The sequence below is a fragment of the Heliangelus exortis genome, chromosome 2 (assembly GCF_036169615.1).
Source record: "Heliangelus exortis chromosome 2, bHelExo1.hap1, whole genome shotgun sequence".
Taxonomy (NCBI): domain Eukaryota; kingdom Metazoa; phylum Chordata; class Aves; order Apodiformes; family Trochilidae; genus Heliangelus; species Heliangelus exortis.
The window spans coordinates 40,477,192-40,494,663 of NC_092423.1; the positions used below are offsets into that span (position 1 = coordinate 40,477,192).

Consider the following 17,472-nt stretch of genomic DNA (forward strand, 5'->3'; position numbering starts at 1 on the left):
ATACTTGGATATCTTTCAGCATTACAGATCTAAATCAGTCATTTTATTCTAATTCCTTTCTCCCCTCACCTCTAATCTGAGGAAGGTTGCAGGGCAACAGAATTTCAAGTAAAGAACTCAGTGATTGAGCAGGAAGAATACCAGATAGACTTACACTAAATTTAAGAGACATACAATTTTCCAATCCAGAAACACCTAGAGCACATGTAGCAATAATGACAAGACTGTTAAAAAAGAACAGGAGTCTTTACAAGTACAATTAAAAATTTATTTCTCTCTTTCTGCATGGAAGTGAGTACACATTTACACACAATGTGACAGAAAAAAAAAGTCATCTGGATACCAACTAAGTTTGTAAGTGTATTTTATGTTGTAACCGTCCAGAATATCAACAGGAAAATAGAAGAAAAGGAAAAAGCATGTAACTTTGGATGGTGTATCATCCAGCACCTCCGTTTTTTTTAACTGGTGATTTTTTTTTCCATAATACAATATTAGACCACACCCACCCCCCCAAAAAAACCCACTCACAGTACACTTTTGGCAAAAGTCCCTGAACATGAGTCCTTCCTCCCCCCCAAACATTCAGTACATCTTAAAAAACAGGCTCAGTGGCACTTTCTCTTGAATATGACTTCAGTGACATTTTGAAATACAGTGCATCCACACTGCAATTCACTATGCTGTAAGGCTAGTGACATAAGGCAAACATTACCTTAGCTGTCAAATATTCCATGTTAAGACACCCTTAGTACATATATCATATATCCCTGTTAAATGCAGAGATTTCTTGTTCCCATTCATTGCTTTTCCTCCTGATCAAAAAAGCAATTCAGGGAGATGGTGTGCTATACTCATTACAAATTGCAAGGTACTAGAAAGTTAAAAAGAAACAGCAATGAATAAAAATAAACAGTATTCACATATCCAAAACTTATTTCCATCACTTAAATAATCTTATCTGCAATTACAAAATGCATACACTTAAATATCTTTGTAAGAAATAATCATCTAAGATATCACAGATTATGATTTGTTTTTGATAATCTAATTACCTTAACTCCAGCGTAAAGATACACCTGGACAGTGTTACTACCTAGAATGTTTTCCTATTATAATTAATTTTCTTAAATATACAGTAAATTCCCACTAGCTTTTCTGACAAATAGTGCAAATAAAGACATTCTTTGGGTCACACTTTTAAAGTATTACTGCCGATGCTTCTCTCAATTTAGTATTGTTTTAGTAAATGAATAACAAAATATTGTAAGTATACATATTTCCTAAGATCTGTTTAACAATACGTTTTTCCCAGTTACCTTGGCTTAATGCAGATCACAAAATATGAATAAGCTACGATACTGCTCACCTATCCAAAAGATATGCTGTATTCATACCTAAATAAATATATTCAGAAACCTACCTAAAAGTTCCCCATTGCTTTCCATGCATTGCTGTTATCCAACTGCATACTATATCCAATCGTGATACCCAAATATCTTTAAAGACAACAAAGATCAGTTCAGAAATACTGCTCAAAGGCAATGAAACAATGCTTTGAGAACCTATGCTCCTAAGTTAGGCCTACACAGATCCAGCACGTTGCACAACAGAAGAGTTTATGCTTCTTTTAGAGTCAACTACTGCTTTGCCCTAGCCAGAGAGAAAAAGCTTACCTTAAACATTACCTAGCACACGTGTTGCAACACAAAGTGGCCCTGTTTGCTATCTTATATTTCTTGCTGGCTTTACACGCTTGTTTGAAGTTACAGACACCTGGTTGCTCGTTCCATTAGTGGTATTGGTGGCTGAGCCATTCACAACGATGTAATCAACTTTGCTTTCCAACTTCACCAGGCGTTGCAAGATGTCATCCAGAAGAACAGCAATTGTCCTCTTAAGATCAGCTGAAGATAACAGAGAAAACATAGTAGATCCTATTATTTATTACGTGTGGAAAAGAACTGCTGTTTCAACGTGAGTCACATCTGAAGACTTGCTATCCTTCCTAAGAGTGGATATTACTAGACAAGTGTAGACAACAGCTGCTTGGTTTGTCTTTAATGCTGTTTCTTTGTTATTTTAGGAAAGGAAGATGCCACCGTAATAGTGAACTGTGAATGAAGGCAACTAAATATTCAAATATCAGAATAAAACTACTAGCTGGAGCACTGGATTAGTGACTATTCAGAGGCAATATTTCAAATTTCATCCAGACAGCAGTACCAAAAAACCCAGCTATGATAGCTTTTAGCTTTGGACAGCAACAGAATGTCAGAATGTACTCAAATACTTTCCAACGTGAAAAAGAAAATTCTAAATAGCTTTCCTCAAAATAACAGCTCTACCTCACAGAAAAAACTGCTGTGAGAAAGTATCTAATAACTTCTTACATAAGCTATAAATCAAGGGGGGAAATCTATATATCGAAGCTTATATGGACTGAAAAAAAATATAAAAGACCACTTAAAAAATTACCTATTCTGGAACACAAAACCAGTAACAGCTACCTATCGATAAAAGCTTGTTGTGAACATTCATATCATTGTATTTTCTCAGATTTGGAAAAAACTTAACAAACTTACCAGGTTTTCCAGGGTGTGATGATTCCCCCCAACCCCACAGAGACATACCCCCCCCCCCCCAAATCAGTTCTTAACTAACCAGAAAAACTGGGAAGGAAAACAGGTATGAAAATAAAAAAAGAGGAGTAGCTAAAATTAGAGGAGTAGATAAAATTAGAATGCCACTAGTAAATTTAAAACAAACTAACGAACAAAAAATCTCAGGTCACCCCCTCTCTCTATAATTAACTAGTTTTTGTTTGCTACTGTAATCTTTGAAAAAAAGATTTAAAAATTGCTTTGCATTTGAGTCAATGTCATACTATGGATCATGTAGTGTGTAGTATCATTCTGTGCTCAACAGCCTGAAGTTGAATTGCCTATTCAGCTTGAAAGTCTGATGACAGCACATAGATCAAGAGTTGACTTTATTTATTGAACTTCAGACAGAACTTCAAAAAGCAAATCTCATTTGGAAATAAACTGTAATACTTGTGCAGCAACAGAAAGCTGCAGTACACAAGGGTTTTTAAAAACAAACTATACGGAAAATAACTACCCAGTAAAGGCAAGAAATCCTTTAAGACACAAAAGGGAGTCGAAGTAAAGGAGGAAGAAAAAGTAGTATCTTACTGTGCTAAAAATGTTAACTTAATGAATGAAAGAATTAAAGGCGAAGACATGTTGGTATTTTCCTCCCCCTTTTGGGTTGCTTCCTGATCATCTTGTAATTACAGATTTGCCTCCTTGATCCTGAACTTCAGTGAAGAGTTCAGACACATTTTTGCTCTTTGTACTCTAGTTTACCAAAGTGCCTGTAAAAGGATCCTACGACTGGTAGAACACAGCCTTTTAAGGATTTCTTAAGGAAGGGGATCAAAATACATCAGTGTAAATGTTCACATACAATTATATTTTTTTAGTATTTCTTTTTAAGCCCTGTATTACTCTTATTTTCACAAATACAATTTTTCCTTTATGATAGAACACTGGTAGTTTCTTCAAACCTAACGTGTAAGGGTTAGGCTCACTGCAGCCTTCCCTCAAGAGAAGCTTGGAGTTAACAAAGGAGTTAAAATTAAGACATTTTTAATAGCTTTTATATAAAGATCTCAAAACTGTAGCATCAAAATAATCGTTTCTGTATTTCAGAAGACAGGCACAGGCTTTAGTAGTATATTACCAGTGAATACTGGAAACATGGTCATCAAGTTAACAGGTAGATCAGAAAGACAGAATGCAGCAAGTAGCAATGCCTCAGAGACAAGGAACCTTATCTCTACTGACTACTTCTAAAGCAAGGGGAGATTCTGCTAAATCCATAATTGCCTTCCAGTCTCAAAAATGCAAACTCAACTAGTATGTTGCTTTCTGCTGCTTCTTAAGTACTTAAGGGGAAGAAAATTATAAAGGCAGAAAGTTAGGAATGAGACACAAACAGAGCCTGTAATGCTGAAGTGACTTAACCTAAAATTTTACCTCTGTACCAAGCAGGTGCTTAACCCTCAATAGATTCAGAAAAAGCACAATGTTACTGTTAGTCCTGTAACAGTAGTAATATACCTGGAGATACCTAAAAAATTCCTGGAAAACAAAAAATCTCATGTCTCAAGTTTGGTTTTGCACCACATCTTAATCTTCAACTTCAGTGAATAAACTAAAATTGAACCAGTTAATGGAGAGAAGTTGGGTTTGTTTCTCTTAAAGACAAATTACAATAAAAAAAGAACAAAAGGTGTAACTTTACAGTTTTCAGGAAAAACAGATATTTGAATCACTAGTATGGTTTGTTTTTTTTCTCTTACCATATCCTGCCATGGAGGCTCCACCACCACCATTCATTAAATTTTTATTTTCTTCTGCCAGTGCTTTGACATATCTTTTACTTAAATCCAGGATCTGTCCACGCAACTCAGCGCTGCTTTGGCGTCTTGGATACAGAAAAGTGTAGCGTAGCAACATCAAACCCCATATTATTCCAAAGACTAGTAAAAACATACTCAGTTTCTGGGACATATTTTTCCTTGAAAATGTTAGAAACATTTCTGATGAAGGCCAAAGGTGCGTCTTACTTTCAAGGTAAGTAATGGAATGTGGCTTTGTCAAATTATATTACATATTAAACAAAAATAAGATTTCTATGATGTTAATAATCTTCTGGACCAATCATCCTGAATACATCTTCTCATGTTTTAGTTGATCTTGATCCCTGAAATTTGTAAAATATCACATGGTTATTCAAAACTGTTGTAAAGATCAAGGACAAATACTATTTTCCAAAGTAGTACTTAGCAGTTTAGAATCTGTAACTGATTAAAGGTGCAGTCATCTTTCTAGCTCACTTGTTGTTCACAAGGTTTCCTCTTATTTTTAACAATTTTTATTCTCCAAAAATCAAAATTTCTATGCTTCTATGAATCACGTTAAGTATTTTTTAAAAACATAATTTGAGCTGATATTAAACTCAAATGCATTTCAAACAAAATGCAATACCCAGCAGACTTTTAAAATACTTATAGACAATACTTTGGTGAGTTACACGCATTCATCTACACACAAGAAAAGGTATAAACACATAAAATGCAGAACAAAGTTCATTGGTTGATTAGTCAATTTTAAGTTGAGCATCATTCCCTTCTTGCTTCATACGGCATTTATTATTTCTGTTTTGGTGTCTTGCTAATAAATAAATAAATGAAACCAAAATTAACAGACACAGTGCATGCACTTTTAACATTTTACTACCACTTTAAAACGATCTTACCATAGCAGCCAATTCTGATCCCTCAATAGATTAAGGTTTAAGGAGAAAAACAAATGGTAGGGAAGCTTCAGCAGTTAAACAGCAAACATCCAGACAGTTTGAAGCAATATGAGTCAAACATCTTCAGGGAGCTCTGTACTGGGAAAAAACCACAAAAATTAAACAAAACAAAGTGCAGGACTAAAGAAACCCCCGTTTTCATGTGAAGTGGATGAAGTTGAAGGCTCCATGCCACATGCTTTTAAAACCAGAAATATATATTTAAAACAACCTTAAAGCTATTGCTAAGGAAGGATACAGAATCTATTTCCATTTTATTATAAAGGCATACATTTGAGTGCCCAATAACTGATTTGAACATACTCTGAAGAAAAAACAGCTCGGTAAGAATCTTACTGAAATGTGTCCCTCTTGTTGAATTACAAGACAGTGATAACAGATGCTTCAGATTCATCATATATGTATATACACATATACTTACATATGTATCACTCACTTTCTTCCCTCAAAAAAATCCAGTCATTTCAGCCTTTTTATATGTGTATACCTCATATTTCTCATTTATCAGCCATTTCTAAAACTTCTCTAATTATTCTTTTTTCTTTTTCCCCCCCCGAAATTTTCTATTATTTAACATAATCTGGCTAAAGCTACTGATATTACTTAATGTTCCCTGTTATTCCCCATTCCTCCCCACATATTACCTGACATGAGTGCTTTTCAGACTGATGTTACACATTTAATAGAGTTCCCCTGCAGACCGTTTATAGTGGTACTTAGATCTCTGTTTTTCTTGGAATATTGAGACCAAATTTCTTACCCTGCTAAGCTTAAAGTCTCCACCTCCACAGTATTTTTCACAGCCCCTGCCAACCATTTCAATTGGCCTTATGCCAACACCCCACCTTCTGCTGCAAACATAAGTGTCACTGCTACCAGGGTTCTGAGTTGTGCTTGTCACTCATTCTTCACCTTCACTCTTCAGAGAATCCTCTCACTAGGCAGGCCAGCGTGACTGCTTCAAGAGGTAAATGTTCCAAGTGTTCTAAAATCAAAATACATACCTAAATTATTCTGAAAATTATCAACCCAATGCAGGGGCAGTATTAGGACTTGGACACCAAAACTGCTGTAAAGTAACAAGTTATTGTGTGTAAAAATAACCCGATAGTACCTGCTAGTACATAAAAACCTTACTTTTACTGTTGGTTGAACTAATGTAAATGGCAATCACAAGTCACTGAATGAAGAATATCTTACTTCACCTCAGCTGTGGGATATCACTGAGCAGATGCACTATGCCAACATTCAATAATGTGAAATCCCACTGTAAATTCAGTGGGATGTGCTTTGTTCGGAGAATGTATTTATCCCCAAAAACCATAATTTTAAGACACTAACTTGGCCCTAGCTACATAAAATAAGAGACAAAACAATAAAAACTTATATGCTACAGCATCAGCACAACTGGAATTGTTGTTGTTAAAGATTTCCTGAAACAGATCCTCCCTAAACAGGAGCATAACCAAATTTTTTCTTCCCCAGCTCTCTGCCAAATCCATGGCTCTGCACTCAGACTTGAAAGCATAAACTGCACCTACATCATTAGGCACCTACATACTCCTTGAACTGTATCAAATATGATGGAAAATGGTTGCATAAGGTCCAGTAGCAGAGTATTCACATGATGGCTCAGAAGACCAAACAGTATTTCTCAAGGAGAGACCACAAGTTTCAACTCCCACTCACAAGTCTTGATTTTATATTTAAAAAAAAAAACCAACAAAAAAGTCTGAAACTAACAGATAGCTCTTCCAGAATTTAAATTACGCTCAGCTCTCCACAGATCTCCAGCCATATCTCATCATGAAGCATTTAGACAGTATCACCACAGAGCTTTGGAGTGGAAATAACTCTGCCATCACACTGTAAATAAGACCACAAGCCAGGATAAGAGTCCCAGCCAAGAGGAACAGATTGAATAAACCCCCACCAAGGAGCAGCAGGAATTGTAAACCAGGTCTTTGCCACGGATATTTGATTCACAATGCACATGTTGAAACCAACAAAACCCAAGAACACAGCCTGCTGGGCAAATGGCTTAACTCCCAAATACTCATAGTGGACAAAGGCTCTGGGAGTAAAGTATACCAAAATAATGTCAACTATTTGTACATGACACTTTTCCTATGCACTTTAAGAGTCCGTTTCCCCTCAACAAATTCCAGTGTAATTTCAAAGTTCTACAGAGTTGGTTTCCTCTCTCTTCCTGAACCACGCACTCGCAGTGGCCTGTAACACACTCTGTAAAGAACCTTCCCAGATTACATAGTGAAGATTAACAAAAAAGAAAAAAAAAAAGCTTTTTTTGATATGCAAGTAGGAAAAAAAGAAAAGCAGAGTAGCAGATGTACGTATTAAGAAGAAAATAGTCCAAAAAGTAAGATGGATGGACTGGAATACTCTTTTACCTCCTGTTGCATAGAAGGGTCAGCAGTTCTCTACATGAACTAATAATAGTCTAAGCAAAACTTGTCCTCTGGATGGACCTGTTTTCACTAATTCAGATATAATATCCCACAAGATAAAAGCATTTATGTAAGAAGGAATATCACCTCCTGTAGTCTTTCTTTTCCCTTATTCTCTCAACTCTTCCTTACCCACCATTCCCTGAGCAGTATTTAAAAAAAAAGTTGATGCTTCCTTCTTCACACTGACTTATCCTGGGCTTACCACTCTCCCAGCTGCAGCTGAAGGGCTTTTATGGCAAAGAAGGTCAAAGCAGTGCAGAGAGCAGCAGGAGAAAAAGTCACCACTGGAGCTACACTTGTTGGAATTCCTACCATCCCTAACCTGAGACACAAGAAAGGCAACCATGAAGATGAAGGAGAACAGCCTGCACCAAAAACCCCAAACACACGAACAATCACAACACACAAAAAAATCCCAAACCAAATAAAACAAAATCCCTGACCTGTGTGGGCAAAACTGCAATCCAAGAATCCATGAAGAAGAGAGTATCTTCCAGATAATAATTTCAATAGGCAGCCTAAGTGACTGATTCAAGTGACAAATTTTCAAAGAAAATCAACATGCATATCCAAATTACAAGGCCAAGCTAGGGGCAACATTACAACTACTAACCACAAGCAGCTCCTGTACAGAGGATCTGAGACTCAGGTTTAGCTTTCAGACATAAAGACTTTGGGTTTCTTCACTGTTGCCACTGCTGGTGGTCCAAGAAATGTCTTGCCAAAGCCTGCCAATGTGGATTTAACACTGCCCACTGGTACCACAACACTGACATGCATCTGGCAACAAAAGCAATGAACTAAGGCACTCATCCTCTCCAAAATAAAATTCTATCTCTATACTCTGAGCTGTGTTCCAGCATCAGTCATATATAAATTACTGAGTGCATGAAACTAAAGGAACAAGAGCCAAAGAAAAAGCAACAGTAAACCCATTATATGTTCTGTAAGCAAAGTTCTAGTATCTCTGATGCTATTTAAATAAGCAGCAGCATCGGACTACAGTTTGCATACTTCTCCATGGAAACCAGCAAATACAAAACATCATACCTGAATTTTATTGCAGAGTCTTCCTCAGATTCTGCTTTACTTATGCCCAGCAAAACCCAGAGATTATAATAATGTACAACACAAAAAATGCAACAGTCTGTAAGGCAAAGGAATGCCTCAGACATCCTCTGAAACAATCTCAGGCTATTATGAAAACAAGGCATTGCTAACTCCTTGAAGTTTTTCAATGTTCCTTACAGCACTGTCAGTTCTCCTAGCTAGGCAGGTCATGAAAGACCAGGACATATTCATCATCCTTGTTTTAGCCTGTCTGAGAGATCCCAGACTTCTAAGCCACTAGAAGTGGTTATCTGCACTGGCAGGGCAAATTTAAAACTGTTCTGCAGAGATGGTGTGTACCTTTTAATTCTGAAAAATGTTCAGGACAGATGAAGATGATTCTCTCTAACAGAAAAATCAAGCAGAGGCATTTCTGGTAGTTATTAGTAAGCTGCTTCAGTGAAAAAAATAACAAAACAGGGTCAATGAGAGGTGAAGAATAGAGAAAACTGAAGCCTGAGAATGCCATTACCTTTGAGGATCAAAAAGACTTTAAAGATAAAGCCAAGAAAAATGCACTGAAAATAGTATTATAAACATACAGTCCAATAAAGTCACATCTTTGGTGATGACATATTTTGAAAGCTACAATGCCAAATACCGAGGCAGTAGCTCCTCAGTGATACCTCAGAGACTTTTCAGGTCTCTAATGAATGAATATATTAAGAAAGTAGCCTTGATAAATGGGAATTTTACTCAATCTACTACTTACTACCATAATACTTATCTGTTCCTCACTGCCAAATTATTATCAACATGACATAGTGAATTCAAAAGCACATATCAATTATTAACTGTATAAACACAAGAAGTAATTTATCAAGACAGAGATCAAATAAATAAATAAATAAATAAAAGCCAGATACAGCTACAGGAGACTGCAACCAACTACAGAGGACAGGGGAAAAAATCTTGCAACAAAACAGACAGCAAGCAGGAAAAAGGACAGTACAAATAAAAGCTGACAATAATTATTATAAAAAACATTTGTACAGTCCAAAATTAGAATGTATTACAATCTCAGTGGGAGCATAACAACTTCATGAAATTATTAAGGGTATAAAATTAACATACTAAAATTAAATCTGATGGAGAAATGTCTATTAAATTCATGGCAGCGAACATCTCTCAGTACAGTGAATATACTATATTAGGATATAAGCTGTGCTGTAAACAGGCATGATGATACCTCAGTGCAATAGCTAAAAAATGTTTCAGGAAGACAAAAATCACAGGGCATTACAGAATTATCAGAAAATATTTTCACAGTGCTTTCAGCTCTGTACAGTTAATTTTCTTTATTTCTTTATTTATTTTTAGCATCTATTTAATATGTGCTTGCCCCAGCCCATTTACTGCTTCAACCTCCAAAATACTTTGTTGACTGATTTTCCATCAGAAAACTTTGAGCATCAGGGTCACTCAGCTGACAGACATCGCACTGACCATTCTGAGATCAGACAGGCCGGTTCTGTTATTTGGAAACCTATCAGTACAGTCTCTGTGCAGCAATGAAAAATGGGAAATCTAAAGAATGACAGACACACACACAAAAGAGCAAAGAACATTTTCACTGGTGAATTCATCTTTGAAGATAGAGACAATGAAGTGAGCACTTAGAAGCCCAGGAGCTACATACTGAGACTTTCTGGAACACTAAAAACGATGTTTGCATTCTGTTAATTTGCATTCTTAGATGGTTCTTGGTTTGGCAGGAGGAGAAAAATCTGCATGAGCTGCAGCTGACAAACAGGTGCCCAAAGAAGTCTATCCTGTTACGCAGGACCATGACTCCTGGCAATACACAGAAACTTCAGTTCTCTGTTCCTACACATAACACAAGCTCCCTTTATCACCTTACCCATGTTATCAATATTTTAAAATGGTGTCCACAGAAAAAGCATATTCCTCATATTCTGAAGAGCACGTGGGTTCTTGAAAAGATGGCAATAAAACCATTTTCCTATTCTGGCACATCTGCTCTGATGACTTTCACAGACAAACGTTGCCCTTTGGTCCCAGGTTCATTGATCAGCTGCACAACACTGTAAAAGGGCAGAATATTCTACTTGGAAGCAAACAATTAACAGCAATAAATGTCCCCAGACACCTGAGAGCATGCTTGAGCTGTCTTTTGACAAGATCAACTTCGGCATGTTAAGTATTCCAGTTATCATCGTTGTAAAATTTGGTCAATAAAAAAAAAAGTCACCAGCAGAGAAGGAGACGAGAAAGTGTCTCGGTTTTGCTGCAACAGAATTCTAAACCAATTTTTTTGTTTAGAGAAATTGTAGTTTTGCAAGATTGCAGAGTCCAATCTGTGAGAACAGAAGAGGTGAGCTCTTTGGTATGTGGGTTTCCATAGTGACCAAGGTCAAAGGCAGCTTTGGAGCATGCAGGTGCAGTGGGATAGGAGGGGTGAAGCCCAGGGCATCTGACCAAAGCTGGCCAACCCAAGTATTCCGTCCCATAAACCTCATCCTCACTATAAATTGGGAAGTGTGGGGGGATGGGTTATTTCTTCTGCCACAGGTGCCTTGCTGAAAGGGTTCCATCTGTCATCCTGCACCCCAGGCCTTACTTCTCTGCTTGCTGTGACCATCACATTCTCACTGGAGCTGTCACACTCAGTGTTGGGCATTCAGCCTCCACTGCTGTAAACACACAGCTTCAGACCACTATCTGGAGCCAAGCATAACTTCACATCCTATATTAACACTGGGGTCAATATTAGTTCAGTATCTGGGGTTATTATCAACAATGTATCCCCAGTATCGATTGGAGTTAGTATCAGTAATGTTATTCTGTTAGATCTGTTTTCATGTCAACCACATATGTCCTTTCCTTTCCTGAATTCCCCCTTCTCAGGTGGGGTCAGGTGATAGAAAAACAGTCCAAACCATGACAGAGAGATGCCCCAATCATTTTCAAAACCCCAGCAATGCCTGACAAATCAGAGCCCATCAAACTGCAATACCTCTGAGCAGGTCCATCGTCAATCAGCCAGGAGAAGAGAGAATTTATATTCACCACTGCTAGGCTGAAGTGAAAAGAACAACACTGTACAATACACTGCCATCTTAAGAACTGGTAAGAAGGCTTATTTCTGGGGAAAAAAAAATAATAAAAAAAAGTCTATCCTGCCAGTACAATGGCTGATGGACTGCAGGTTTTCGCAGTTCTGTACCACTTTAGAAATGCACTGTTAGAGGAGTCTGCCTTGTACTCAACTTCTTTTCCAGGACATCCCTCTTTATGCTTCTCCCACAGCATATGTGCCTCCATTCCCTGCCTTTGCATCCTGTAGACTACAATTACCAAGAACACTTTAAAAAAAAATAAAAATAAAAATCCCTATGCTTTATTCCAACCTTTCTTTTGGAGAATACCTTTAATGGATATTCCACGTGAAATCATAGAAAGAAATTGGGTTTAAGAGAGTAACAAAATGGGTCAGTAACTACCAGGAATAGCTTTTATTTTACAGTGCTGCAACAAAGAAGAAAATCTTCCATGCTTCTGCTAATCCCTGCCTCTCAATGCAGCCAAAGGACATCCAGGCCAACAGGAGACAACAGCTCCTAAAGCAGACAGAAGATGTCATTGCTGACAAGCTGAGGGAAATACCTCAAAGGTACCTTAAACCAGGAAATGTTTTACCTTCTGTAGGAATCCAAGAACAGCACACGATCTGTTTTGTAGCTGGACTATTGAGTTGAAACAAAACAACATTAAAGACTTGAAAACACAGGTATCAATTTTAAAGTGGCTCTGGTACAAAATCATCTGAGTGCCTAAACACTAGATTATCCTTTTATTTCAGTATTTTAGAAATATTTGTGACCTCTTGCTATTTTGAATGCATTTAGCCCTAAGTGCATTGTTTTTACCTTATACTTTCTGCCAGCAATTGCTTTTATTTAGCATTATGTCTAAGGAGTCTGCTTAAGTAATACTTAAGTATCCTGGCTTTTTTTCAGGGCCCCCCACCTCTTTATTTTGCCTACTACTGTCAGCGAATGCTTTTAAAATAAGCTATTTAAAAACAGAAAATCTTTGTTCCTTGCCTGTGGGCAGTCAGCCAGGATTCAAGATTTTGAAGGCAAATGACTTGGCAAGGCTTGTGAAGAAAATTAAAGAACACAGATATCAATGGAGACAGTATATTATACTTGTTGAACTTCCCCTCCTCCCACTGGGTCCATCTGGGCCTCAAAACATTTCTACATCTCTGTATCAGCTTAAAAAAAAAAAAAACAAATAATCACTTCAGCTTCATTCCATCTGGGACACTTTATTTTTATTCTTTATGCTTTATTGCTGCTGTTCAGGTCACAGCAGGACCCTTGCTCATAAGAATCACGTTAGGAGATAGCATGAGGTACCTTTGTAGCTTACCATTTCCTGATAAGATTGCCATCATTTTTCCTTGCAGTTGACCACTCGGATATGTCAAGCACTGCCTTGCAAAATCCCAACTAGTACCTCTACTCCCTTATGAAATTCCACAGCTGTGCTTGCACCACTCTTTCCAAAACCCCTGTGACTCCCAAACTTCCTCTGAGATTACGTTTAGCTAATTTTGGCTAGTTTCACAGAAAGCCATACCTGCAAGGTCATAAATGTAGGCTACTGAGAAGAGCAGGATTCTTAATGAATGTTTTAAAGAGCTCTACAAGGAAGGAGAATGTCATTAAAGAGAACTAGAAGGGATAGGGGGAGTCAACTAACAAAGTCATGGCTGGACAGTGGAGACACTGCATCTGCAGAATGGGTCATACACATACACACAGTCCAGCATCTACACAAATACCATTTCTCTAGAAGAGTAACAAAAAAAGCTTTGTACTGCTTGTCTAGTTTTATTTCAAGAAACCTGCAGAAATCAAACTGAGGATGTATGCATACAAGGTGTCCACCAAAAGTATGTTTCAATATAGACCAGGCCCCAGATTCACACTCCCAGAAGGCTGATACAGCTCAAGACTTCCAAAAACACTGGATGAACTGCTGAAGACATACAAGTTCTTTTCTTCTGTATCTTCTATTATTTCTAGATTGAACTGATTTATCTTAGAATAGCAATGGTATGACAGACAGTAGTTAACTGTAACACTGCAGTGGTGTGCACTGCAAAATATTTTACTGTTAAAGTTAAGCAGAAGGTACCCAGAAATCTGACTGGATTATTTGTATTATATTTATATAATTTATATAGGGCCTTTATTTCTTCATTACTGAAGAGACCAGTTTTGGTAAAATAAGTTTTAAGCCCTCCTGTCTAAGCCTCTATTCTAGGCCGTTTTACAAAGGAAAACTACCCATTTAGTTCTGAGCAACTTAAAAATTAATTTAAATTAATTAAATTTAGCTATTTAGGCTAATGGTAATATAAATAATTTTTTGTAAAGCTGACAATCATGAAAGAAAATTTAGGATGCTAATAATAATGTTTAATTGAGGAAACTCAGCCCACCTAACATCATGAGTTCTCCTATCACAGGTAAAAGATCATATCAGTTTGATGATATCAAATGTAAAATACAATATAAAGTATATTTTAGTGATAAACTTGTACCAGTACAAAACACATTCATTTAAATGACTGAGCTCCACAGATTTTTGACAGCTACTGTAAACAATTTAATGACTATTTTTTTGACACTTAACCAGTCTTCAGATACATTGACTCCACAGCTGACAATTTAAGCTGACAGCATGCATTTATCCTACTTAAAATTGGGCAAGATGCAAGAACTAGTGCCCTCAGTTATTCTTCAGAGTACAAGTGACCATGAACTCTAGGGGAAATAATTTACTCTCAGCAGTTAAATGACATCCAGTCCCCAAGCTAAATCACAACATGTGATTAGCTAATACCAATGTCTTCTTTAAGAAGCTAAACGCCAAAAGGAAGGAGTCTCTAAAAGCAAAGACTACAAAAGCTTTAAAAAAACCCAAACAAACAAAACAACAGCAAAAAGCCCAAAACTTTAAAAGAAAAGTAGCTTTATTTCTGACTGCAAAACCTTGAGGAATAAGACCTACTAACTAAACCAAAGGAATTCCAGCATAGTTGCTTAATCCTTTGGAGTTCTCAAGTGCCTTAAACAAATCACATGCATGCTTAGCAATATTATTCAGTATGTTCATATTCTGAAGATGCATTTAAAAAAATAAAGTCACAATTCCTACAAAGCTCTTCTTCCAATTGCCTTGCCCTCCTCTTCAACCAAAGGCAAAAAAAAGGAAAATACAAAACAACAATCAAAAAACCCCAGAACTCAGTTAACCTACTGTAAACTGCACTAAATAGCCCCACATCATGTCATGGGACAAAAAAAAAAAAATTGTCTCTGCTTTGCTTTGTGGCACACACAGAAATTACACTCTATTCTAGCTGACCATATCTTTGAGATTATAAGATACATAAAGGAGAATTTACAGGACGCTACTATATAAGGAAATGGGAAAGGAAGTTTATTAAGAATGAATGACTAGTGGAGTTACAGAAAGAAGGTAGATTTAATAGTATGTTATAAATATTTACAGAAGCAAGTTTAATAGAAGACTAAAAATGTAGTTCAAACATTATCAGATGCTATATATAGAAGCATTTATATTTGTAAGAAGGAAGGATTATTTCACAACTCTTGCTGTCGGTTAGTTTTGTGTTTTATTATCCCCTAAAATTAAATGTTTTGCCCGTTTTTTTAAATGCAAACTTTTCGATGCTTAACACAACACTATAAAGGACCCTGCCTTTCTGTGAATATGGATTGAACAGGTTTTTTTCCTTCTAAGTTCCATCACAGCGTTGTAAGCATCCCTTTTTGCCCGTTTGCAAGTTAGGTCCTTACAGTACAAGACATCAATCTTGCAGAGTCACTGCAGTCATAGTTTATGACAGGAAGGCCACTGCAAACGAGGTAGGAAACCAGAAACCTCGTTTCCTTCACTGCTTCCTCACCATCCAAGGACACTTCATCACAGCCCTGGAATACGGTTATCCAGCCGAAGGGAACCTTCAGCCTCGGCGGGCAGCAGAACACACACACCGTACCCGAGCACCCCTCAGAGGGGTCGGCAGGAACAGGAACCCCCACGCTGCTACCGAGCACCAACCACCGCCTGCAAGGACATCGACCTGCAGGCAGCACCGAGCTGCAGCAGCAGGACCCGCTGCGGAGGGACAAACCGGAGGGACAAACCGCATGGAAGAAGGAGGAGGAAGAGGAAGAAGAGGAGGGGGAGGCAAAGCTGACGGCGGCACAAACGCCGGCCGGGGGCAGAAGCGTGGCCCAAAGCCAGAAGGAATATAAACCTGTCCCGAAGCAGGGAGCAAGCCTGAGGAGCAGAACAAAGCTGGGAGCTCAGGAGAGGGTTTGCCTGACAGACGCAGCCAGCCCCCGGACACCCGCCTCCCCCCCACACACACACCCTGCCCGGCTTCCCCCTTTCGCCCCCCTCCGCGGCGGGGCCGCCCCGTCTCCCCATACGAACTGCCGACCTCACGCCACCCCTACTCAGATGGAGGCCCTTGCTCTCCCCTTCCCCAACGAAGGGGGACACCCCGCTCCGATCCGCCGCCCGGTGCCTCAGGAGGACGAGCCAGCCCCTTCCCGAATCCCCCCGCTCCCCCAGGCAGCCCCGCGCTACCTCCGCTCCCGGCCCACACCCGCCTGACAGGCGCCGCTCGCTCCGCTTCCGCCCGCTTCACCGCGCTACGCACGAGGAAACACCCCGCCCCTTCTCCCTCCCTCTCTCCCTCCCGCCCCGGCCCGTCCCAGCGGGCTGCCGCAGCGCTTCCCGCCCGCACTGCACACACCGCATGCGCGGGGCGAAGGTACTCTCCCCTCGTCCTGCCTCCGCGCCCGCGGGGAAGGAGAGCGGGAGGGGCGGGAGCGGGAGGAGCGGTGGCTCGTAGCGGGTTGCCGGTAACCGCTGGTGCCGCTGGACCGTCGTCGGGGTGGCACGTTGTCGGGAAGCGAGGGAGGTGGTGTAGGGGCCGGGAAGGACCCTGTAGAATCACAGGATGGTTTGGTTTGCGAGGGACCTTAAAGATCATCCAGTTCCAACCCTCCTGCCGTGGGCAGGGACATCTCCCACAAAACCAAGTTGCTCCAAGCCCCATCCAACCTGGCCTTGAACATTTCCAGGGAAAGGACATCCCTGGACAATCTGTTCCACTATCTCACCACCCTCACAGTGAAGACTTCTTTCCTAATATCTAATCCAAATCTCCCCTCTTTCAGTTAAGAGCCATTAACTCTTGTCCTGCCACTACATGCCTTCGTAACAAGTCCCTCTCCAGATCTCTTATAGCCCCCCCCTTCCACCTTCCTCACTGGAAGGTGGCTGGAAGGTCTCCCTATACAGTTGCAGGCCTAGAAAGTCCTTCATGGAAACACCCGCTGTCGGAGTCCTAACAGGAGCCCCCGGGGAAGCTGGAAAGATGCATGGCCGTGGCGGTCAATTCCCACTGGCATCCGTAAGTAAAGTT

At 39.2% G+C, this 17,472-nt stretch overlaps 1 protein-coding gene across 6 annotated transcripts; it reads right to left on the reverse strand.

The window, feature by feature from the left end:
- Positions 1-254: 254 nt before the first annotated feature.
- CCDC126 (coiled-coil domain containing 126) lies at positions 255-16,717 on the reverse strand. Of its 6 annotated transcripts, none has more exons than XM_071735700.1 (5): positions 16,629-16,709; positions 6,149-6,373; positions 5,329-5,461; positions 4,370-4,773; positions 255-1,907 (listed from the first exon to the last, which is right to left on the reverse strand). In XM_071735700.1, the coding sequence occupies exons 4-5, from the start codon at positions 4,605-4,607 to the stop codon at positions 1,726-1,728; spliced, it is 420 nt and encodes a 139-aa protein (XP_071591801.1). In that variant the 5' UTR covers positions 4,608-4,773; positions 5,329-5,461; positions 6,149-6,373; positions 16,629-16,709; the 3' UTR covers positions 255-1,725. The 6 variants fall into 6 exon arrangements, with proteins under 6 accessions (XP_071591801.1, XP_071591802.1, XP_071591805.1 ...); XM_071735701.1 differs by having other exon boundaries at positions 5,329-5,466; XM_071735704.1 differs by having other exon boundaries at positions 6,301-6,373; positions 16,629-16,694.
- Between the last annotated feature and the right edge of the window lie 755 nt (positions 16,718-17,472).

Coding starts and splice junctions, on each gene's coding strand:
- CCDC126 (XM_071735703.1), bottom strand. CDS start 4,607: ATGTTTCTAACATTTTCAAGGAAAAATATGTCCCAGAAACTGAGTATG. Junction 1,908..4,369: donor AGCCTCCATGGCAGGATATG/GTAAGAGAAAAA, acceptor TGTTATCTTCAG/CTGATCTTAAGAGGACAATT.